Here is a 24,614-nt window from a genome sequence, read left to right as displayed (position 1 = left end):
TAGTGCGACTGGAGGAGGCTGGCGTGGGTGGGAGTCCCTGAAACCCGTTATTCTTAACCCCCGGTTTGCCGGACTCCGCGGAGCCTCCCACCGCGGCCTCACGGAGGTCAGGACGCCTGCCGATGGTAGACTGGGAACCACCGTGGGGAAGCCTCAGTGCTGCCCAGGCCTGGCCCGGGAGCCTGGTCTCCAAGTCCCCGGAGACCCCTCGTTCAGTCTAGGCCCGACCGTGCACGCCCACTGGTGGGCAGCCGCCCTGCCGCGCTGTGGGAAATGCAGTCGGGCTCCTCGGGCGCCAGGCCCGGACTTAAGGACCGGTGTGTGGCTGGGGCCCTAGGACTACAATTCCCAGCAGCACAAGCGCGGCCCCGTTTTCCCTGTCGGTGGCCGAGGCTGCGCATTCCCATTGGGGAGGAGACCGCGGCGCGGGGACTTCTGGCCGAGGTCGGGCGGCGACGCTTCGCTTTTCGAGGACCGCGGTGTTGCGCGTGGTTGCCGGGCCCTCTGCGCAGGGACTCACTCCGGCTCCGCCTCCTCGCGCCTGTCGGGAGCCTTCCCGCCGCGGACCGGGGCGCGGTTGGTCTCCGGTGTGAGGGAGGGAGTGCGGCCGGCTGCCCTCCCCCGCGTTTCCTCCCCCGCCTCTCCCGGCTTTAACCCCGGAGTCGGAGGAGCCTCTAGCCGCGGGCCTGCGGCAACTCGTCCCCAGTCGAGGGGCTGCGTCCCCCAGTCCCCGCCGGCCTGGACATGCGCATTTCGCGCGTCCCACAGCCCGGCGGGGCTGGCTCTCCTGGGTGGGCGCTCGCGCCGCATCCCCGCCCTTCCTCTGAAAGGCCGCTCAGCCGGTCATTCTGGCTGCGGAGAGAAACAAGAGGTGGTAAGTACGGCGACTCCTGCTGTCCTCAAAGGTGTCAGCAAAGCCCCATAGCCATTCACCATGGAGTCCCCAAACCTCCGAGCCCAGAGGGCTTCAGCTACTTACAGCACATTTAAGGAACGAACAATTCCGGTCTTTCGATCGCCTGGAATAATTTATCTAAAAGAGGGAACATGTCTCAATGAGTTTCTTTTTTTTAAAATTAATCCTCACTTGATATGATGTTTTTATTAAAAAATTTATGTTTTCATTGGAAAATCTAATCGTACTGTGCGTAAGAGAACACATACTGGAGAAAAACCTTATGGATGAACAGATGTGGCAAAGCCTTTAGTGACCACTCATCAAATACACAACAGAAAGGACACATACTGGAGGGAAACCTTAGAAATGTAATTAACGTGGAAAAGCCTTCAGCCACAGTTCTCATCTTACAGTTCACAAGAGAATCCGTACTGGTGAGAAACCATATAGATGTAATAAATGTGGGGAAACTTTTCTTTTTCATTTATCTTTCACTCAAAGTAAGAACACACACTGGAGAGCATAGAAATGTCATCAGCGTGGGAAAGCTTTCAATCAAGTTTCTGATTTTATTGGGCACCAAAAAACTCATACCAGAGGGGGGAAACTACATATTTCATTTTAATATGTTAATATTACACAATTATGTTTAGATTTTGTCATTTTGGCCCATTCCCAGATAAGGGCTGAGTCTCGGTGGCATTTGATATCCAGGGAAATTGCCAATGAGAAATAGTTTGTAAGATCAAAACTCACTTCAATACTAGTTAATATGATCAACCAGTGTGGGAAAGGCTGTTGCTGGGACGTTAGAATAGGTCGATGATATTTAATTAAATGACAATGTACTATTCCAAAAAGCCAGAGTGCCATTACTTACTTCATTGTTCCTCCAATATTAAAAAGGCTGCTCCTCATTTGTTTCAGGAAGTCACTATAAACTATGAACCCTGTGCAGAAACATGGAAAATATCTATAATGTGCAGTAAAAGGTGCAGAATTGTGGCTATATTACCCTATGTGTGCATTTGGACAAGGGCTTAGAAGGAAACATAGAAATTAACATAGCGCCCAGCCAGCATAGCTCAACGGTTGAGCATTGACCTATGTATGATCTAGAAGATGGAGGTTTGATTCCTGGCCAGGGCACATGCCCAGGTTTTGGGTTCAATCCCAGTAGGGGACGTGCAGGAGGTAGCTGATCAGTGACTCATCATTGATGTTTCTATCTCTCCCTCTCCCTTCCTCTCTCTCTGAAATCAGTAAAAGCATTTACTTTTTGAAAAGGCTATACCATACATCCTAGGTGTATAGCAGGCTGTATCATCTAGGTTTGCATGTAAGTGCACACTATGATGTTTGCATGACGATGAAATCACCTAACTGCAGATGGAAAGGAGGCTCTGAGGGCCCCAAAGGGCTGTCAGTGGGCTTTGCCACCAGGGATCCCAGGGTCACCTAGGGCTAGAGGCTGGGGTTAGTTGCAAAAGGGTCCTCCCTTTGCTGGGTGTGAAGCTTTCTTCCCTTCCAGTGTTCTTGAATAGTCGCATTGATTGGCAGCTGCCAAAACAGATTTTGTTGGCCTTGTTCTCTGCCCTGCTCTTTGGAGCCACTCAGTAAATGTTGACGGAAGTGGAAAAAAATCACAAGTTAGGTCAATGATAACTTATGTTCCCATAAAGCTTTGCCATCAGGAGAGTGTTTTGGGTACAATCCCCGATGTTCTCAGCAGTAGGGCTTCATATTCGAGGGAAAACTCAAAATTAGGTTCCTCATGTGAACCTCACAAACTCGTGTCGACATAGGGCGTCCAAATCTGTGAAGAGTTTTTTGAGTTTGTGGGCCAAACTGGTGACATTGTTGGGAAGCAAGATCGAAAATGCTTCAGAGAACGAGGTTCACGGTTTCTCTTACACATTTGAAATTAAGGAGGGGACTCAATGAAGATGACATGGAGGTGGGAGAAAGGTGGGGATTGGCTTACAGGAAAGTGAAGGCGGTATCTGCTGTCTTGAGGATAGTTATGCTTATTTCAAACGTGTGTTAACCGAGATGCACAAGAACAATGGACAGGGCTTAAGATAAGCCTTTTACCAAAGAAGTTGTCTGGGGCATGACTACCCACCACACCTGCCCCATTAGGAATTTATGATTAGACCACCCTGTGAGGTTCCATAGAACCCCTTTTGCTTTTTTTGGGGGGGGGGGGAGCGAGGACGGGAGTGAGGCTGGGAGGAGGCGGTGGTTGCAAGGAGGGGTAAGGGAAAGGTGGAGGGGTGGAGCAGGGGAAGGGCCCGGAGACCACGCGGCGCCTCCCCCCAAACACCTTTTCCGTCTACAGTTGTAACTAGTAAAGTAAGAGATTCGCCGAAAGCGCTCAGACTTGCTATTGCTCGGTGCGGCCACCAGGAGCTGCCATTTCACAGACGGGCAAAGTGAGGGGCCACGGGCCGCGACAGACACACACACCTCCTCCCACTACCAAGTTGGGCAGCGGTGGGGAGGACAGGGCCGCTCGCCTCCGACAGGAACAGCCCAGGGGGGGAAAGTCCCCGTCAGGTGCCGAGACTCGCGGCAGAGACAATCCCGAACACCTGCCGCGGTGCGGCTTTCACCCAAACCGGAAGTGCGCCGCTGGAACTACAACTCCCAGCAGCCCTCGCGGCGCGTCGGGGTCGACGCAGGGGGAGCGGTCGCCATTGTCCGCGGCTGAGGTGAGGCGGTCGCAGGGGCGGTGGGGACCCAAAGGGTAGTGACAGCTGCGGGGAGAGGCGGCGCCTGCCAGTGGCCGGCGCGGGGCCGGGGAGGGTCCTACGCCTGCCCTCTTCGCGTCGCCTTCCCGTCCACGTCCCCGGGGCCCGCCGACCCTTCGCCTCCGGGCTCGCGGCCGCACTCTCCGGGCTGGACCGCCCCTGGCGCCGGGTCCTGGCTCCGGCCCAGCGCGTCTTTGTCCCCTAGGCCGCGCGCGAGGCCGACCCTGGAGCAAAAAAAAAAAGCCGAGCGGACCCGAAGTCGCTTCGGAGGGCGGCGCTCCCCGGCTTGGAGGGGGCGGCGGCAGCTGCGGACCAGGTGAGGGGCCGCTCGCGGGGCGCTTTCCCGGACGCGGCACCAAGTCGGGGGTGGGAATCTGGGGCGCGAGGCCGGCAGGCGGTCGCGGGGGGCGCCTCCGTGGTCGTGGGTGGGAAACACCCCTATCGCGCCCCCCGGCCGGCGTTTCTCGTCCGGGCCCCTTCGCTTAAAGCGCCCAGGGACGCCAAGTGTGCGCTGGGACCGCCCTCGGTCCTTCAGCGCGCAGCGGCCGCGGGACTCGGTCAAGTTGCGAACAGGGGCGCGGCGCGCGCTCCGCCCGCTCTGGGTGCTGGCGCCGCTCCCGGGCTGTTCCTCGCGGGCCGGGAATCCGCCAGCCCTGCCAGTTGGCGCTGGGCTCTCAGAGGTCCGGGACGGGCACACAGGCCCGCCACCTGCCCTGCCGGGGGCTCAGTGCTTGGAGCGTTGTCCCGAGCACTGAACGGTTGCGGGTTCGATCCCCGGTCAGGTGGGTACGGGAGGCAACTCACGAATGTTTTCTCTTTCCGTCTACTTTTCTCTCTGAAATTCAAAAAAACATATCCTCAGGCGAGTACTTAAATATATATGTATATTTTTAAATTGATGTCAGACAGAGGAAGGGAGTGAGGAACATCCCTCATGAGAGTCATTGGTCAGCCGCCTCCTGCACGCCCCCTGCTGGGGATCGTGCCCACAACCCGGGGCTGTGCCCTGACCCGAATCCAACTGGCGACCTCCTGGTTGGTGGGTCGACGCTCATCCGCTGAGCCACAACCAGCCGGGCCTCAGGTATTTAAACAAAAAACTAAACAAAGACCCCGAACCTGGGGAGTGGGGGGTGGTGTGGGTCCTACACCAGGAGGAGACAGGCTTGGGACTGGTAGGTCTTGCAGGTGGATTTTTTTTTTTTTTTTTAGATAAAATGTACATAAGTTAAAATTAACCATTTTAGTGTACAGTTCAGTGGTTTAGTTGTACATTCAGGAACTTGTGCAGTTATCACTACTCTTTTCAGAACATTTTCATCACCGTGAAAAAGAGACCTCTGCGCCTGTGAAGCAGTCACACCCTCTCATTCTTCCCCCCTTCAGCTCTAGGAAGCCACTTATGTGTACGGGTCGCACATAGATTTCACAATAATTTTTGTTAACTGTAAAGTAAGTTACTTGGACAGTTGTGACTGGCTGTCTCCTGGGAACCTTTGACAAATTTTCTCCCTCTCATCCAAAATCGTGCTTTTTTCAGCTTATTCAAATCACTGTTTCTCTCCAGAAGTTCTCATATGTTTTTTTTCCTAAGATATCCTTTTTTCACATTTTAATTTAATTTATTAATTGACATTAGAGAGAGAGGAAGGGAGAGAGACATCCATTTGTTGTTCCACTTGTTTATGCATTCATTGGTTGATTCTTGTATGCGACCAGAGATTGCACCCACAGCCTCGGCATATCTGGGGCGACACTCTAACCAGCTGAGAAGCTTGGCCAGGCCAGTTCTCATGTGTTTGACATGTACACTCCATTTTCTTCTGCTGCTCCCTAGGACTCTCTTGTTACTTCTATGGCTGAATTCTCTTTTTTGTTCCTACTGCATCTTCTGTGTAAATGGACCACTTTTGTCTTTTTCACTTTTGTCATAGGTCGGTGTTGCAGTTGCTCTTCATATTGCACTTGAATCCAGTGCAGGCTCCTGCTGGTTTCATCCTTCGGGATGGCTGCCGTCAACCCGTGGGCCTCCTGGGGTGAGTCGAAGTCCTGCTGCTTCTCAGCATCTCAGCAGTGACTTGCTGTAGCCAGCTGTCAGAGCTGGGGGTGGGGGCGTGGAGGCCAAGTGCTTCTGGGGATTGATTAGAGGGGGTCTGTTTTGGTACAGAATTAGAACTGAGCGAGATTTTTTAAAACTTGGTTATTGGTAAAAAGGGATACTTGGTATAAAAGACAATGTGATTTTTACATATTTTATAGTCCTCTCCTGAGATGTTTCATTAGTTCAAAGAGATTTCCTGGTGATTCATGGGATTTCTTAGAAAACAGTCATACAGACAATCAAAATTTCTTTAGTATTCCTGTGTTTTAATCTTATTGTTGTTTTCCACTTGCATAACATTGCACTGACTTAAGTGCAGTGTTAAATAATAATGTGATGTCAGTATTGTGTTTTAAATTTAGGTGAGGCTTCAGGTATCTGTCTCTAAAGACATCAAGGGAGTATGTTTCTATTTATATATTTTTAAAAATTAAGTAACATCGAACATTTGATTAGATAGCCTCTTCAGCCACTTAAGTGTTTGTGTTCTTAATTGTTGTGTGGCTCTATCATATTGATAAATTTCCTGATAGTGACCCACGTGTGCGTTTCTGGTATAAATCTAGATTATGGTGGTCTTTTCACATGCCTTTGGGCTCTGTTTATGGAACTTTGTTAGTTCCGTTAGTGAGACAGGTCTTCTTTTCCATTTTGTGGCCTTTAGTCACTAGGACTGGTGTCATAGAATCTCTCCTTCCCTATTCTAACCTGGTCTTCTGGTGCAGGTGTCCTTACAGACCAGTGCTGGGGGATAGCAGCTGTTGACCCATGGGCCTCCTGGGGTGAGTCAAGAGCCTGTGTTCCCATTGGCCACATTGGCTGCTGTGGTGTGGCCTCTCCCAGCAGTGACCTTCCATGGCCGGGGACCAGACCTGAGGAACCATGGGGGGCTTTAGGGATGGGGGTTCTGGTCCAGCTCTATCTCTGTGCAGAGCTGAAACAAGGAGGGCTCAGATCACTCCGATGGGAGGTGAAGTGACGGTGACACCTCCAGGGCAGGGTGCATGAGAATGAATGTGTGGTGATTCAGGCCCAGTAAGGCTGAGAACAGAGATGGGACCTCAGAGTGGGGGCAGACAGGTGGGTTCATGTGTTTAGACACATTCCTTATCTCCTTGGAGCCCCCTCTCCATCTATAAAATGAGGAGGTAAGTCTCTTCCCTTGCCCAATGGGGAGGGCCGGGGCTGGCTCCCCCTGAACCCAGCAGGGGGAAGGACTGAAGTGGGCATACTTCTGGCAGGGAGAGCTGCGTCTATGTCTTTGCTTTCCTCCCCAGCTCTGTGTCCTCAGGACTCTGCCTGGCGTGTGGAGGAGACCCCTGAGGCAGGGAACAGGGCTGCCGAGCTCCCAACAGCCCAGGTCCAGGTGAGATGGGGCTTCTGCTTTCCCATGAAGGACTACCTCATTCCCTAAGGTGTCCAGGTTGTCTCCATCCATCCCTATCCATGTGGTTCCTCAGTTTACAACAGCTGGTTGTGGTAGAGAAGGAATCAGAAGTTTATCACTTCCTGAACACAGACAGGGAGGATTCAGGTTTCTAGTACTTGGAGCCTCACTGTCAGCCAGCCTGTTCCCAGTCCTGAGCCCGGCTGTGCTGTGGGTGGTTTTGGTGGATGAGGGGTATCCCCCTTGCTTCCAGCCCCTCCTCTTTCCTTTTCCCACCTTCCCTCATGTATTCAGTGTGGATTCAGGCTGATGTTGTCTGGTGAGTGCTGTGGTTCCAGAGAGGGGAGCGAGGACAAGTTTGAGCCCTGTCCTAAGGAGCTCCCAGAGTGCTTCACTCAGCTCCTGAGGCCTCACAGCCTGCCTGGTGCTGCACATGTGGTTCAAGCCAGAACCTCAAGACACTTGGGGAGGCCCCAAGCCCTGGAGGAGCAGGATCGAGTTGATCCTTCAGGAGGTGGGATAGCATCTGCACAGAGGTCATGGGACACAGAGAAGCTGGGGTTCTTTGCTGTTGGGAAGGAGGGTTCCCAGGAGACAGGGCATACCTGAACCAAGAAGATCAGCCCAGTGAGCGGGGGTCTGGGCTCCTGTAGCACCACGGTGGGGGTGGGGGGGCTGCATGGCCAATGTCTGGGTGAAGACTTAGCCCATTTGATTTCAGGCTGGAGGGACCAGGACGAACCAGCCAGGTCCCAAATGCCTGCTGCAGAGTCAGGCTCCATCCTGGTGATAATAAGGAGCCTTAGGAGTATTGGGAGCAGGAGGTGCCAGGGTTCACAGTATGGCTGGAGAGATGTCCTTGGCAGGGGTGTGGGGAGAAGGGGAATGTGGGAAGCAGGCTTGTATTTCAGGCTTCAGTCTGACCAGGGCCTAGGAGCAAGATATGAGAGGCCTGAGAGAGCTGAAGCAGGGAACTTTGTGACTGTGAAGGACACAAGGGTGGCTCCTGAGAGAAAAAGGAAAGAGTTGATGTTGGAGAGGTGTCCTCTCCCTTCCCTCCTCCTGCCCAGACTCCTCACCAGAGGCAGCTACTTAAGAAAAAATGTTTGTCACAACAGCTTTATTAAATACTCAGAAACCTAAGCATATATGTTCTTTTTTACAGGCAAAAGGAAAGAAATCATTATTTGTACAGTTGATCGTGGAAAATATATGGAGTTTGTATGATGCTGTCTTTTAAATGCCGTCTTTTAAAGGTTAAAATATTCCTATACCATAAAATTTAACCCTTTAAAATGTACAAGTCAGTGGTTTTTAGTATAGTCACAGAATTGTGCAATCATCACCAGTATCTAATTCTAGAACATTTTCATTACCCTCAAAAGACACCCTAATATCCTTTATCTTCACCCCCAGCAGCCACTGAATTTCTCTATGTATTTGCCTATTCTGGACATTTTATGTAAAGGGAATCGATTATACAGTATATTGCCTTTTGTGTCTGGCTTCTGTCACTTAGCATGTTTTCAAGGGTTTATGTTGTAGCGTGTATCAATATATATATATATATTTTTTTTTCATAACTGAGGCAGCCATTTTTAAATGTCTCAACTTCATGCCTCCCCCCAAGTTAAAAAAGAGTTAATGAAACCTCCCAGAGTTTCCAAGGTGACTGGTAAAATGTGTTGTAAGTTGCTGTCCCACATTCCAGCACTGCTGTCCTGGGTGGCAGAGGCCTGATCCATGTGGAGCAGGTGGTGGTTGTGCGGCATCAGGACTCTCGTGGCCATGGTGTCCTCTGTAGTTACAATGCACGATCATTTTTAGATCCTTTAACAATCAGCAGTGAAGCTAGGCTAGGCCAAAAGACAGGCCCTGAATCAGTGTCTTGGAACAGAAGTTAGTTGTAATAAAATGCTATGAAGAAGCTCTAATATAATAACCACTGTGCTGCACTCTGCTGTTAATTTAGATGAGGGTTTCTGGGAATTAATAGAGTTAATGCTAAGAAAATGAAATGGAAAGTTAAAATAACACCACCCTCCAATGTGATTTCTGAGCATGTGCTCCTGACCCCCTCCCCACACTCACTTTGGAATTTTCCTGTGGGAAACTGAAGACTTGTATTAAACAAGGGCTTCAGGAACACAGATGAGAGCCCATACTCCTCTGTTGTTCCTCCAAATTAAATACTTCCTGAAATAAAGCATTCACCTGGTGGAAACATCAAGTGTTGTCCTCCCTTGTTATCTGAAGTCTGTTCTAGGAAGCATGTTGGATAGTGAAGTTTCAGCCAGCGGGGATCCCCGGTCCCATTACTTTGAGGAATAGGGAAAATAATAATGTCCCAGCCTACCTAAAAACTCTAGCCAGCACCCCAGGTATGGAAACTCAAACCCCTGTAACAACCCACCAACGGTTTCTATGTGACTTACATAGGCATGTAAAATACCAATAATCTGATACTCCATACCCGTCTTCGGTTGTTTCAAGGATGTGCACAATCTAGTTACATTTTCCTTCTCTCCAAAGAGTTTGCACTAAAATATAAGTAAATAATGAAATTCAGGAGATTCCAGAGGCCATCTGAGTTTCCCCAGGTTCTATCAGAATTCAGGTCATGCAGGAGCAGTCCTGTGAGATCCCATCCTGTTAAGAAGATGCCTTAGACCAGCTCAGCATCCCCTGCAGCTTCCCCCAATCCTCCTGTGGTTTATACATGTGGCTGGTGTGTTAGCAGGTTCCATAAAGTTCTGGAATGTCTAGGAAAATGTGTGTTCAAAGCAACATGAGCGGGAGTGTTTGCAAGACGGTAAAACATCTTTGCAAGTCATTCTAGCAGATGTTTGGAAAGTGGGGTGTCAGGTGAGGGTGACCTGTGGAACAGAAGGGTAACCCCGGAGTGTCAGGTAGGTAGCAGTGAAACCTGCAGTTACTCCCCTAGCCCAGGAGGGGTGCTTTTGTTGCCACTCTTCCCACCATGTCCCTGTGGTCTCCAGCCTGGGTTTGCATTTTTCTTTACATTTCTGAGGCCTCCATGAGCTGTGGACTCTGACATGGGGGGCGTATTCAGCTGGGGGTCTTTTTTTCCCCTGCTGGTTCATGACCCTTCCTGTTGGATACCATCTTCAATTCTGGACATACTTCTTTTAAAATATTTTGGCAAGTTCCATAATTACTGAAAAATAAAAAGTAAAACATGGTCCTCATCACTCCAGATTGACAGTTGTGACTATCTGGTCATACTGCTTTGTTTCCCTTTTTTATCCAGTCCCCAACCATTCCCTTCCCACCCTTCCTCAGAATGACTCTCGGTGCGCACAGCTAATCCATTTCATTCTTGTGCAGATAAACTACATAGATATAACAGGTAATAAGACCTCTTTTTTTAACGCTTTTTATACATGAGGCTTTTCTACAACTCTCTGCACACTCAGAGGCAACGCTGAGGTCCATGTATGTGCTAGACAGAGGTCAGGGTCATTCCTTTCGCCCCATCAGAGACGAGGAGTTTATTCATCTCTTCTGTGGATGGGCTTATAAGCCAGCCTGAACCCCACCAGGTCTGCTATTCCACCCCAAGCAGTGTGGGCTTTCCTCTAGTTTCTTTGTGCGCACATACGAGTGTTTACTGAGGAATTTTGTGAATTTTAGGGTGTGTTTTCCCTATGACTGGTGCTGCCGTGTGGCTTTCAGAAGGACCAGAGCCACTTCTCAGGGCACCTTGAGTGAGTGCTCATTTCCCTGCATGTTTGCATCCATTTGACTATAGTTGACTTTTGCTTATGTCACCACCAAAACTGTATATTGTATTTTAATTTGCATCTCCTGTTTCTTCCCAGGGCTCTTGGCCTCACTCCAACCTCAGAAAACACTGGAGGAGGTGGCCCCAGGCTGAGGAGGAATGTGTGCTCTTTCAGGAACCAGTGACCTTCCAGGACGTGGCTGTGGACTTCACCCAGGAGGAGTGGGGTCAACTGGATCCTGTTCAGAGGACCCTGTATCGTGACGTGATGCTGGAGACCTTCAGGCACCTGCTCTCTGTGGGTAAGGCAGGTGCTACCCATGGAAATGAAGTGACTTCCATTGCGATACCTTCTGTACTCTGCTTTTAAGGCTCACAGAGGCCTCAGAAGGACTATATTGATCTTGAGGTCTATGGTTCAAGGGTGAAATTCCTAGTTCTTATAAAACACGAAGTGGCAGGGACTGTGCTTATTCTGCCCAAGTGAGAGGTCAGGGAGGAAGAGGCAAGGGGAGCTTTCCAGGCAACACACGTCTGTGTTTTTCTTCACATGCAGGGAATCATATCACCAAGCCCGAGGTCATCTCCCTGCTGGAGCAAGGAGAAGAGCCATGGTTGGTGGAGCAGGCATGTCCTCAGAGCACCTGTCCAGGTGAGAGCAGGCCCCCAGGTGGGAGTGAGGAACCTGCCCCTGCATCTGCCTTGTTTGAATACTGGGCTGAGGCCATGTGGAGTCACCTTCCTCAGATACCCTCACAGTTTCCTCCCAGGAGCTTTCTCTCTGGTATTGACTTTTTGCAGCTGTTGAATCAGAGCAGATATGCTCACCTTTTAACAAGGTGAGTTTTTGTAAACTGCACTTTCCCCACCACGCTGTCCACGCTCCTGATGTGTCTCACATTCTTTGCTGTGCATTTCTCTCTAATGACTTCTCATCTTCTAACCTGCTTCTTAGTTTTTATTTCATTTATTGCCAAACTTGTAGCATAGCCACAGACTCTTCTTTTAAAAAACAAACAAGAAAATCAGTTTTTAATGTAGATATGGTATTCACATGGTTGAAAAAACTCAAAGCTATATAAAATAATGTAAGCAAAAAGAAATCTCATTTATATGCCATCTTCTTCTGCACATTATTCTTATCCCCAAACACAGACAGACAGCAGATGCACACACACAGGCACACGCACAGGTAACCAGTTTTTTGGTTATTTTAAATATGTCTGTATTAATTTCAGAGAGAGGAAGGGGGAGAGAGAGAGAGATAGGAACATCAATGATGAGAGTCATTGGTCAGCTGCCTCCTACATGCCGCGAACTGGGGATTGAGCCCACAACCTGGGCATGTGCCCTGACCGAGAATTGAACCTCAATCTCTTGGATCATAGGTCGATGCTCAACAGCTGAGCCACGCTGACTGGGCACCAGTTTTTTTTTACTATGAATTTTTGATTTATTTTATTAGTGGTTGCCCTGCAGATTATAATTAACATCTTAATTTATAATAACTTTGACAGTGTGTGAAGACTTTGCTTCTATATAGCTCTTCCCCATTTTATGTTGTTATTGTCATAGATTACATCTATACATTGTGAGTTCCTCACCATAGGTTTATAATTGTTCCTTTATGTAGTGTCTTTTTAATCAGATAAATCAAAAAGAGTTACAAACCAAAAATGCATTTATACAGTTTTGCTATGTCGACCTATGGAGTACTTTATTAGTGTTTATTTCAAGTTATTATCTGGTGTCCTTTCATTTCAATCTAGAGGACTCTCTAGTGTTTCTCGTAAGACAGGGTTTTATTTATTTTTAATTTTTATTTTCACCTAGGACATGCTTAGAAAAAGAGAGGGTGCGGGAAAGAAACATCAGTGTGAGAGAGAAACATCAATAGGTTGCCTTCTGTATGTACCCTGACTGGGGACTGAACCTACAACAAACATATGTGCCCTTACCGGGAATCTAAATGGCAACCTTTTGGTGCTTGGGACGACGGTCAACCAACTGAGCCCCTCTAGACAGGCTTGTAGGGTAGGTTTCTAGCAAAAACTCTCTCCCAGGTTTTGTTTGTCTGGGAATGTCTTGATTTCTGTATTTTTGAAGGATAGTTATGCCAGATCCATGATTCGTGGTTGACAGTTTTCTTTCTGGCCCCCATGGCCTCTAATGAGAACTGAGCTGTTAGTATTAGGAGGACCCCTCCAGACTCTGGAGGGAAAGCAGATGTTCACCGTAAATGACATTGTATACACTATCTAGAGAAATTGGTATATGTGCTCCAAGGTCTCAAGCATGCAAAACACTTGTATAAGTTAGAACATTACACGACCTCAAAGCCTAGGAGTTGGCCCAGGGCCAATCATGAAGCAGGCCTTCTTGGGAATGTGCAGTTTGAGCAACTCATGTGGTGTAGAGTTACCTTTTTCCTTCACACCCTTATCTGGTCCTCCTGTTCATGGGAAAATACTTCTGAATGGATTTTATTAGTATTCAGCACATGCTTTATATTGCAGTTAACAGCTTTTGTTTACTCTTCACTATTTTAATTTTCCCTGTTGTGATCTTGCTCTAAGTTTACAAGTCTATTTGAAAACAAGTTCACACTTGCCTTTTCAATAACATGGACCAAAAAAATTCTACCTTTTCCACTCTGTTCTTAGAAGTTTTTTCTCTGTGCCCTCATGGCTTTTTTTTCTATTTCAGAAGTGGTGAGAAATCCTGAAAGCAAAGCATTGATCCCAGCATACAGCATTTTTGAGGAAGAACAATCCCGTAGCATGAAATTGGAACGATATGTGTGGGATAATCCTTGGTTCTCCAGGTTAGAAATTTTAGGATGTGAAGACCAACTACAAATGTACCATGTGAACAAGAGTACAGCGATGAGGCAGATGTTCTTCATGCAAAAGCAAGTACTCTCTCAAAGAGGGTCTGAGTTCTGTGAACTTGGGGCAGAGTGTAGCCAGAGCTTAAACATTATCCCATCTCAGAGAGTTTCTCAAATAGAACATTTCTCTAAGCCTGATACAAATGTTGAAAGTTGGAGGTGTAACTCAGCCATAATGTATGCAGATAAGATTACCTGTGAAAATAATGATTATGACACAGCCTTCTACCAGTCCATGCAACCTGTTCACCCTGCAAGTATGCAAACTGGACATAATCTTTTCAAATGTTCTGATGCTGTTAAATCATTTAATCATGTACTACATTTTGGTGATCATAAGGGAATGCATACAGGAGGAAAACTCTATGAATATAAGGAATGCCATCAAATCTTCAACCAGAGCCCATCATTTATTGAACATCCAAGACCTCACATTGGAGAAAACCAATATGGTTACAAAGAATATGAGAATATCTTTTACTTCTCCTCCTTTATGGAGCATCAAAAAATTGGCACTGTAGAGAAAACGTATAAATACAATGAATGGGAGAAAGTCTTTGGGTATGACTCATTTCTCACTCAACATACAAACACTTACACTGCAGAGAAACCCTATGAGTACAACGAATGTGGGACATCTTTTATCTGGAGCTCTTACCTTATCCAACATAAGAAAACGCATACCGGAGAGAAACCCTATGAATGTGATAAATGTGGGAAAGTTTTTAGGAATCGTTCAGCCCTTACTAAACATGAACGGACTCACACTGGAATAAAACCCTATGAATGCAATAAATGTGGAAAAGCCTTCAGCTGGAATTCTCATCTTATTGTACATACGAGAATTCATACAGGAGAGAAACCTTACGTATGTAATGAATGTGGAAAGTCTTTCAACTGGAACTCCCATCTTATTGGACATCAGAGAACTCATACTGGAGAGAAACCTTTTGAATGTACTGAATGTGGGAAATCTTTCAGCTGGAGCTCCCATCTTATTGCCCACATGAGAATGCATACTGGAGAGAAGCCCTTTAAATGTGATGAATGTGAAAAAGCTTTTAGGGATTACTCAGCTCTTAGTAAACATGAAAGAACTCACTCTGGAGCAAAACCATATAAATGTACTGAATGTGGAAAGTCCTTCAGTTGGAGCTCCCACCTGATTGCCCATCAGAGAACACACACGGGAGAGAAACCCTATAACTGTCAGGAATGTGGCAAAGCTTTCAGAGAACGCTCCGCCCTCACTAAACATGAAATCATTCATTCTGGTATTAAACCCTATGAATGTAATAAATGTGGAAAATCCTGTAGCCAGATGGCTCATCTTGTTAGACATCAAAGGACTCACACTGGAGAAAAGCCCTATGAGTGCAATAAATGTGGGAAATCCTTCAGCCAGAGCTGTCACCTTGTTGCTCATCGGAGAATTCACACGGGTGAGAAGCCCTATAAGTGTAACCAGTGTGAAAGATCCTTTAACTGTAGCTCTCACCTGATTGCGCACCGAAGAACTCACACTGGAGAGAAACCATATAGATGTAATGAATGTGGGAAAGCATTTAATGAGAGTTCTTCCCTCATTGTACATCTGAGAAACCATACTGGAGAAAAGCCCTACAAATGTAATCATTGTGAGAAGGCTTTCTGTAAGAATTCTTCTCTTATCATTCATCAGAGGATGCACAGCGGGGAGAAACGCTTTATATGCAATGACTGTGGAAAATCCTATAGTGGTCACTCAGCTCTCCTTCAGCACCAGAGGAGTCACAGTGAAGAGAAAGTCTGTGAATTGAACTGATATTTTCTTTCCTTGTACATTTGATAACATTGAAAAAACCCTATAAGTATAATCAGGAGGGGTTGATTTTTAGTAAGAGTTCAGTAAGCCTTTCCCCTACTACTCAATAGAAGAAATGAATGAATGAAAACAATGGAGGAAAGGTTAGCAGTTATGTAGCCCTTATTTAACTTTAGATAATTAAAGTAAAGAAAATTACAAAGACCTCTTATGGTCCACCAGGAATCCTGCTTGAGGAACTTGAATGTAGAGAATGAGGCATCTTTTAGTAAGAGATCTCAAGTAATTGTGAATCAGAGTCCGTTGTTAAAGGAAAACCTTGTGCTAGGAAATGTGTTTCAGCTGATAATACACTGTTTTGCATCGAGCTGGAGTATTGGATGGGAAGTTTTACGGTAACATTCTGAGCATAATTATGGAAATGGATTTTCTATTATAAGGGGAAGGGTTTGGGTGCCCTTTAAGGAATAGAATGTAGAGTACTAAGTCTGAATTTAAGGGGGGGGAAAGCATTGAATGGGATATTTACTGTTCATCAAGATTAACCTTAGAAAAGATTACTAAATGAGATTATTAATAGTGGAAAGGTTATTGCCTACAAGTATGAGACTTAGGTTGGGACAAAAAGTGACAATAATGCAGTATGTCGGTGTTAATGGTTTACTCATTACTGCATTTTTGGTCATTCGTTTGTGATTTGTTTCAGGCAGTCAGTATAAGTTATAATTATGGACACTGCATCAGCATACATAAACTGAGGGAGTAACAAGAAGCAGAGCTGTATATACCTATCTATTATGACATCTAAAAATGTACCTGGATAAAGACTGGAAAGACCCACGGATAAATTAACCCAGTTAATTTAAAAATTTTTAAGTTTTACAAACTTGGCACTTAACCATTTTCTAGGATTTGTTTTAAATGCTTTTCAATTGTTAACCTGTTCAATCCCCTTAGTTCTATGAGGTAGGTGCTGTTTTTATCCCAGTTTTACAAACACAGAAACCGACCTAAGGACACGGCTAATAGGGAGTGGCGCTGAGGTGGTTCAACTCCAGAGTCCATGTTTTTAACCCGTGTTGTGCTGACTAGTGATTTTCCCCCAGTGTTTTTTGTTGTTGTTGTTGTGTTTCTATGGTAGATATTTGCTAATAAAAGTCAAGAGATTCCTAAATAATGAGAACTAAAGTTATCTGGCTCTCTGTCCTGAAGGATTTCTGGTAACATGAACGCTAAGCTCCCTTTGGAATATGAAGTGTGGGTTGGACATTCTGAATCACTGCATTTTCTGGAGCCCGAGTTCCCTAGACTTTCACCACCCACAGCCCTGCGTATTACAGCAGAGCAGGGGCTGGAGGACTTAACCGGAGGTGCAGGGAAGTCGGAGGAATCTCGATGGGCTTGGGGTGCCCCTCACATAGCCGAGGGCAAGACAGCACTGCACGTGGTGCAGCATTCCTCAGGGTCTCCCTCAAATGCATGTTCTTTGTTTCCAGATTAAAGGAGTGCTTCATTGCAGAGAGGATTCAGGTGGGAAGGGCGCTAACCAGTTCCTATAGAGTGAGGAAATCTCTGCGTGCTCACAGGGGTAATGGGGTGAGACGAATAGGAGGACTTGGGTGGCTTCTCTCCAGTCACAAATATTTTCTGTATTTCCTTAACTATTTCCTGTAGGGCTAAAATAAGGGGCCAGCAGTCCTTCCTGGAGAGGCTTCAAGGGTATTGGTTAGAAATCCAGGGGACAAAATGTTCATCTAGGTCCATGAACCCCAGCGGTTGAGAAACTAGCCTCCTGCTGTCTTGGGATATTCACCATCGGAGTCCGTCACTGGAGCTTCCACAGGTACATGGTATCTCATTCCCTGCCTTTCTGGATGTACTGCATACTAGCCATCCAATAAGTTGCAGCAGTGAATTCAGATAATTGAATGGATTTCTAACATGATTTGTGTTGAGACCCTTGGAGGGAATAGAGTTAGCAGTATTCTCTCTGTTCAGGAAAGCAGCATGATGTATCAAGAGTCCTACTGTCAATATGTGGGTATTGTGTTAAAATACCCACAGTAGCACACTTAGAGTGAATCCAGATTCTCTGATTTAGGGACACCAAAGGACTTCATCAATGATATACAATATTGCATAAGCATCCTGGCATGTTACTCTATATTATCAAGCTTATTAAGTTTTTTGTTTGTTTTTAGAGAAACATCCATTTGTTGTTCCACTTATTTATGTATCCATTGGTTGCTGACTGGGGATCAAAGCCACAAGTGTGGTGTATTGCGATGATGCTCCAGCGCAATGAGCTGAGCTGCCTGGCCAGGGTAGGGGGATATGTTCTGAGAAATGTAGTTAGGTGATTTCTCATCGTCATGCAAACACCATAGATGGTACAGCCTGCTACATGCCTTGGATGTATGGTATAGCCTTTTAAAATACATATATTTTTATTGATTTCAGAGAGGGAGGATGGGAGAGGGAAAGAGAAAAACATCAATGATGAGAGGAAGTCCTTGTTGGGCTGCCTCCTGCACGCCCACTACTGGGGATTGAGCCTGCAACCTGGGCATGTGCCCTAACTGGGAATTGAACTTTGATCTCCTGGATCCTGGGCCAGTGCTCAACCACTGAGCCATGCTGGCCGGGCTGGTATAGTCTTTTGCTCCTGAGCCACAAACCTGTACAGCATGTTATTGCACATAGTAACATGAGATTAAATCAAGCATAAGAGAAAATGAGACTAAGAGATGCGGTAAATAGAGGATGTATGAGGCTGCTGCTGGTGTAACGGCACACTGTTCTACAGCAAACTGTTTTAACAAGAGTACACTAAAATAATGATACAGAAGCCCTGGCCGGGTAGCTTGGTTGGAGCATTATCCTAATACACCAAGGTTTTGGTTTGCTCTCCGTGCAGGGTACATACGAGAATGAGCCAATGAATACATAACTAAGTGGAACAACAAATTGTTCTCCCCCAACCCCTCCTCTCTAAAATAAAATAAAGTAAAAAGTAGAGTAGTATAGTAAATACATAAATCAGTAATAGTTGTTTATTTCAAGTATTACGTACTGTATGTGTTAAGTTTATATCAGTAGGTTTTTGTACACTAGCATCAGGACAAATATGGAACACACTGCACTGCAACATTAGGACAGCTGAAATGTCATAGGAATGTTTGGGCTCCATTGTAATCCTATGGATCAGAGTACATACGTAAGGTCTGTTGTTAGCTGAAATGCCCTTTAGCTGGCACATAATATTACATGGAAACAAGCCTCCCTGCTTAACTTCCGGGGGGACCTGCCTGCCCCACTTTATTTGCTGGATGTTACTCTTGTCCAGTGAGTAAATGGCTAGACTGGGAGGTGGCAGGTTCATTTTTTTGGAGCTCTATGCAAACTAGGTGGACCTTCATGTGGCTGCTGCTGTCTGAGGGGATCCTCCAGGGCTCCAGCATTCCAGGAAGCGCTGCACCCCAGGCGGAGGACAGGTGGTCTTGCACTTACCATTACATGTAAATACATGTAAGCAGGGCTTTGAGGCCGTGATCTAAAGAGCCCATTTCCAGTCATTCTGACATCTTAAGTTCCAGGACACTCATGGGACTGAGGCCCTTGGACATAAGTTGAGTACTAGCCACTGAGGTCATAACTCACTGGTACTGGAAACAGTGAAAGGGGTGTATGGGGTGGGGATGGCAGTGAGCTCCAGACTCCTTCAGAAATCAGGTGAGGCCTGGCCAGGTATGGCTCAGCGATTGAGCATCAACCTAGGATCCAGGAGATAGAGGTTCGATTCCCAGTCAAGGCACATGCCCAGTTGCAGGCTCAATCCCCAGTCTGGGGCTGCAGGAGGCAGCTGATCAATGACTCTCATCATCGATGTTTCTATCTCTCTCTCTCCCTGTCCCTGAAATCAATAAAGATTTTTTTTTTTAAAGTTTCTTTAAAAAAAAAAAATCAGGTGAGGACAATAATGACGCATAGGTAAGGCAGCTGGGCAGTGACTTGGGGAAAGGTACAAACAGACCAGGAACAGGTGAAGGCTGAAGTGTGAGTAACTACACTTGGTTCACTGGGAGAGGAACGAGTGCCCTGGAAAACGGCTGGTGCGCCTCATTGGTTCACTCCTGTGTTCAGCAAATGGGGGGTGGGGGGGACAGTGCTGCTGCACTTGGAGCCCGGTCACTCTGTGCGTGCCCTCGGGGACCACAGTCATGGGTGAGATGTTGGGGGCATCGGTGAGGACAGGTCAGGATGTTGGGGCTTCAGACAGGAAGGAACAAGTGTGGGAGCAATGGAGGCACCACAGTCAGACCAGGGAGGCCACCAGGGGAGCTGACACCACTGTTTCTGTCCACAGCCAAAAGCTAGCAACAAAACCATCAGCCGTTGCTGTTGCTCTGTGGTGTTTAGAGAAAAAGAAAACATACTTGCCTTTCAGTTCAGAACACGAGACTCAAGGTTTCATTCAACAAAAGGAGATGGACAGAGTTCCACATCGTGGACACTGCTACAGAAGCAGCAAAGGTGGGGGTCGGCCCAGGCAGGAGAACCTGGGGAAAAAGGGGGGGGGGGCAGAGGAGCTAGGCCTGGGGCCAAGAACATGGAAGAGGAACAGGTTCTGCCTCCACACTAATCTGTCTGCTCCCTGAGGGCAGGGACCTGGTCTTCCTTATACCTGCCCCTCCCACTTAACCACCCTCCACATGGCCCCCCAACCTGTTAGTGTCCCCATTGGCTGGCGTGGTTCTGAGCTGACCTCACACTGGCGCCTCCAAGGCAGAATCCAAACATTCTGTAAGGAGCAGAGCTCCTGTAGGACAGATACTGGTTACTAGCTAAAGTGTTCTTTTCACCATAGGATAAAAGACTTAACAATTTTGTAGTGATGGACAAGGTTTGAAGTTATTTCACCTTTTTATTTTTGTTTTTAATGGAATGGCCGCTTCATGTATGCTTGCCTAGCGCAGGTAAGTTTAGACCCAGTTGCGCAAATGACAGGCTTAATGGGTAGCACCAGACATTTTTTTAAAATATCTTTTTTATTGATTTCAGAGGGAGGGAGAGGGAGAGAGAAACATCAGTGATGAGAGGGAATAATCGATTGGCTGCCCCCTACTGGGGGTCAAGCCTGAAACCTGGCGTGTGCCCTGACTGTGAATCTAACCCTGACCTCCTGGTTGACAGTGCAGTGCTCAACCACTGAGCCACGCTGGCCAGGCGCACCAGCTCTTTTTTTGTTACTCATTTCAGGAGAAGTAAGAAAGGGTCATTACATTTCACTGCTACAAGTTTTCAAGGCTCTCAGTAGTCACAAGAATCAGTAAAAGTCATGAGACAGCCCAATGTGTCCCCTAAGAAAACTAAATTACCTCAGATTCAACCTGCTTCCCCAAGACCCACCATCAGTCCTTCTATTGCTCATTCAGTGAAATAAAAACTCTGGCCTGGGGTCCTCTCATCTGCTATATGAATGTCCTCTTGTGTATTTGTTAGTAGCATGGCCTATAAAATCATTACATAAGCACTGCCTGGAAATTAAACCCTGTGTTCTCCCCTCTGTAGCTGGTGCCATTCTGTTTCAGTTTTCTTCCTCTTTGTTTTTTATTTGTTAATGCTAATCAAAGGATATTTTTTCCATTGATTTTTAGAGAGAGTGGGAGGGAGAGAGGGGCAAGGAAAGAGATATCTATAGGAGAGAGACACATCAATTAGTTGCCTCCCACACTTGCTCTAACTGGGGCTGGAGATCAAACCAGCAACCCAGGTAAGTACCCTTGACCAGGAATCGAATCTGCAACCCTTCAGTCCGATGCTCCAACCACTGAGTCACACTGATGACTGGAGCACTGGGTGGTTAGAGTGTCAAGGGCACCTACCTGGGTTGCAGGTTCGATCCCAGGCCCCGGTCAGGGCGGGTGCGGGAGGCAACCAATCAATATTCCTCTCTCTCTCCCTCTCCCTCTCCCTAAAAATTAAAGGAAAAATATCCTTGGTTAAGGATTAACCAAAAAATAAATTGCATAAATAAATGAAGTATCAGTCCCATTTTCATATGAACATGCTTTCAATGTTCTCATCTTTGTTTTGTTTTGTTTTTGTTAATCCAGGGGACCAGAGATTGAACCTGCATCCCAGGTATGTTCCCCTGACCGGGAATTGAACCCTTAGACTCTTCCCTGTGTGGGCCGGCGCTCTAACCACTTAGCAACACCTGCCACGGCCCAATTTTCTCATCTTAAGAAACAAAACCTGTCTCTTGATGCTCAGCCTCCTCCAGTTGTCCCTGTTTCTCTCCCTGCCTTTACCACAGAGCTCCTCAAAAGTTTCTAAAATTCACCCGAGCTGGTTTTCTCAATGGTTAGAGCACCAGCCCATGGACCACAGGGTCCGGGGTTCAATTCCAGGTAAGGGCATCTGCCTTGGTTGCAGGCTCAATCCCTGGTCCCCAGTCGGAGCTCACGCGTGGGGCAACCAATTGATGTGTCTCCCTCACATTGATGTTTCTCTCCCTCTCTCCCTCCCTCTCTAAAAAGCAATGGAAAAAAATATCTCAGATGAGCATTAAAAAAATTAAAAAGCGTCCAAAACTTGCGTGTCTAATTCCTTTCCTCTAGTTCTCTCTTGGACCTGTTTCAGTCAAGCTTGCATCCTCACATTGGTGCTAATGCCACTTTGTCTAGGTTTTCAATGACCTTCCCATTGGCAAATCCAAAGGCCAGGTTTTCAGTACTTGTATTGAAACCATCTGTGACCCATATTCTTTGTCTCTGCCCCATTATTTCATTATGAAAATCCGAAAACACACAGAGGAGTTGGAAGGATTATAGAGTGCACATCCATATACCCCCCACAAGTCTACAATGAAGCATTTTATACTGCTAGCATTTCCAGTCTAGGTTCTTTTCATCACGCTAGGCCAACCTCACTGAGGGCTGAGCCTCAGGGCCTTTTTCAGCGCAGTTGCCGAACTCCCCATCCTGTGCCACTGAAGGGACAGAAAGTGAGGGATGGGCATGGCGCGGCCGCCTCAATTTGTCAGATTTTGCACCAGGATGAGTAATGTACTTACTTGTCTATTGCACTTTTGTTCAATGTGTACAAACAATAACTTGGGTTTTTTTTTGGTTTTTGTCAGGTGATAGGAAGGATGATACACCTGAGCCTACAAAGAACTTTATAGCACATTCGCAGGCCCTGAACACTGCAAACACCTGGGATGCAGGTTGGTGGACTTGTAATGTCCTTTTATTGCAGCACTACCCAACCTGAGCCCATGAGGGCAGCACTCGAGCTGTAAAACTAAGGCCGCTCTCTCATTAGCTATGCAGGTGGCAGGTGCTGCTATACTGAGTCAGGGACCCCGCATCTCTAGCAAAGGAGGCAGATGAAAAAGGGGTGTCCATGATAACGTGGGAATTCAAATGGTATTTGTTCACACAGGATGTGCATTTTTGCCTCTGTATTTTAAAATAATAGTATTTCTGATTTTTATCTCCTATTCTCCTTTGATACAACAATATGATTACTATATTAACTGATGGGCACAGCTAAAATGGAATTTGGTGAAAACTTCTTTTCTTTCCTTTTTAGTGCTGATTCCATGTAGACGTGCTCTTTTTCAAGTAATTACAATTGCATGCATAACCTTAAGCATTGCCCTGATATTTGGGACAGCTGTTTCCTATATGATATAGTAAGTCTATGCCAAGTAACATTACCATCCTTAAATAAGACATAAATTAACTAGGTTATTATTTAGTGATGATGATCATAATTCTTATAATCACTAAATAATTAGAACCTGTATTGCTTTCCAGACTACTGTTTTTCAGAATATGGACAGTACTTGTATTGTGTCATGATATAAGTGGGGGGGAAGAGAAAGAAAAAACTATAATTTAGAAGAATAGAATATATTAAAAAGTATTATATGGCCCTAGCCAGTTTGGCTCAGTGGTTAGAGGATCAGCCCTCAGACTGAAGCATCCTGGGTTCGATTCTGGCCAAGGGAACGTACCTTAGTTGCAGGCTCGATTCCCGGCCCCAGTAGGGGTGGGTGAGGGAGGCAACCAATCAATGTGTGTCTCTCACATTGATGTTTCTCTCTCTCTCCCTCTCCCTTCCACTAAAAAAAATAAAATAAAAGGATTACATGTATTAAAATAAAAATAAAAACATATAAAAGCATGCATGTAGCCCGGCTGGCGTGGCTCAGTGGTTGAGCATCAACCTAGGATCCAGGAGATCAAAGGTTGATTCCCGGTCAGGGCACATGCCTGGGCTGTGGGCTCGATCCCCAGCAGGGAGAGTGCAGGAGGCAGCTGATCAATGACTCTCATCATTGATGTTTATGTCTCAGTCTCTCTCTGCCTCTCTCAAATCAATAAAAACATTAAAAACAAAAAACAAAACTAGCACAATTTATTACCCGAAAAAAGACATGATGACATGTTATGAAAATCGTGTTCCTAAATTCATCTGCATCATTTTCTAGTCGACTGGTAGAGGCTGAGAAAAGACAACAACTTGCATCGCTTTATCAAAATATCAAGATACCATCATTAGGAGATGAAGAGGAGGGCTTTGAGGATGAGCGCCAAGACGGGTCTGATTACCTGCTTCCAGAGAATGGGAAGGAACTAGCAAAGTTCATTAATTCAGGTAAGAATCGACCAGTTTATTGCGTCAGATCCAAAGTAACATGAAAGCTGAGCTGGCAGTGGTTTGGTTTTCAAAGGCAAAGCTAAGTGGGAGTTAATGGCGTTTGAGGAAAGAAAGATGACTATTCACAGAATTGACCTGTTCACATCAAGTTGTACCAGTGGTAAACAGCTATGCAGTTGCTTGGTTCCTCTTGCAGGGAAGCTCCGAGGATTGAAAACAGAGTTCAGGAAACAAACTTTTTACCGGACCAGACATTTCCCTTAAACATAGTTGTTAAAGTGACATTACTCCCAAGTTTAGAACAGACAAGCAGATGACCTGCCTGCATCGTGGGCCTCAATCTGATGTGAAAATGGGATCGAG

At 46.4% G+C, this 24,614-nt stretch overlaps 1 protein-coding gene across 6 annotated transcripts; it reads left to right on the top strand.

Moving 5' to 3' along the window:
* The first annotated feature begins 3,751 nt into the window (after nucleotides 1-3,751).
* Nucleotides 3,752-16,755, top strand: ZNF606 (zinc finger protein 606). 6 transcript variants are annotated; one of them, XM_087827024.1, is made up of 7 exons: nucleotides 3,752-3,967; nucleotides 5,586-5,687; nucleotides 6,478-6,534; nucleotides 7,030-7,118; nucleotides 11,060-11,186; nucleotides 11,441-11,536; nucleotides 13,591-16,755. In XM_087827024.1, exons 2-7 carry the CDS (start codon nucleotides 5,657-5,659, stop codon nucleotides 15,576-15,578), a joined length of 2,388 nt encoding a protein of 795 aa, XP_087683150.1. In that variant the 5' UTR covers nucleotides 3,752-3,967; nucleotides 5,586-5,656; the 3' UTR covers nucleotides 15,579-16,755. The 6 variants fall into 6 exon arrangements, with proteins under 6 accessions (XP_087683150.1, XP_087683151.1, XP_087683149.1 ...); XM_087827025.1 differs by lacking the exon at nucleotides 3,752-3,967 and having other exon boundaries at nucleotides 4,861-5,687; nucleotides 13,594-16,755; XM_087827023.1 differs by lacking the exon at nucleotides 3,752-3,967 and having other exon boundaries at nucleotides 4,861-5,687.
* The last annotated feature ends 7,859 nt before the right edge of the window (nucleotides 16,756-24,614 follow it).

The sequence above is a fragment of the Miniopterus natalensis genome, chromosome 18 (genome assembly GCF_054644295.1).
Source record: "Miniopterus natalensis isolate mMinNat1 chromosome 18, mMinNat1.hap1, whole genome shotgun sequence".
NCBI classification, from domain to species: domain Eukaryota; kingdom Metazoa; phylum Chordata; class Mammalia; order Chiroptera; family Miniopteridae; genus Miniopterus; species Miniopterus natalensis.
Note: the sequence above shows the minus strand (reverse complement) of the source record. Positions and strands in the feature narration are given on the sequence as shown.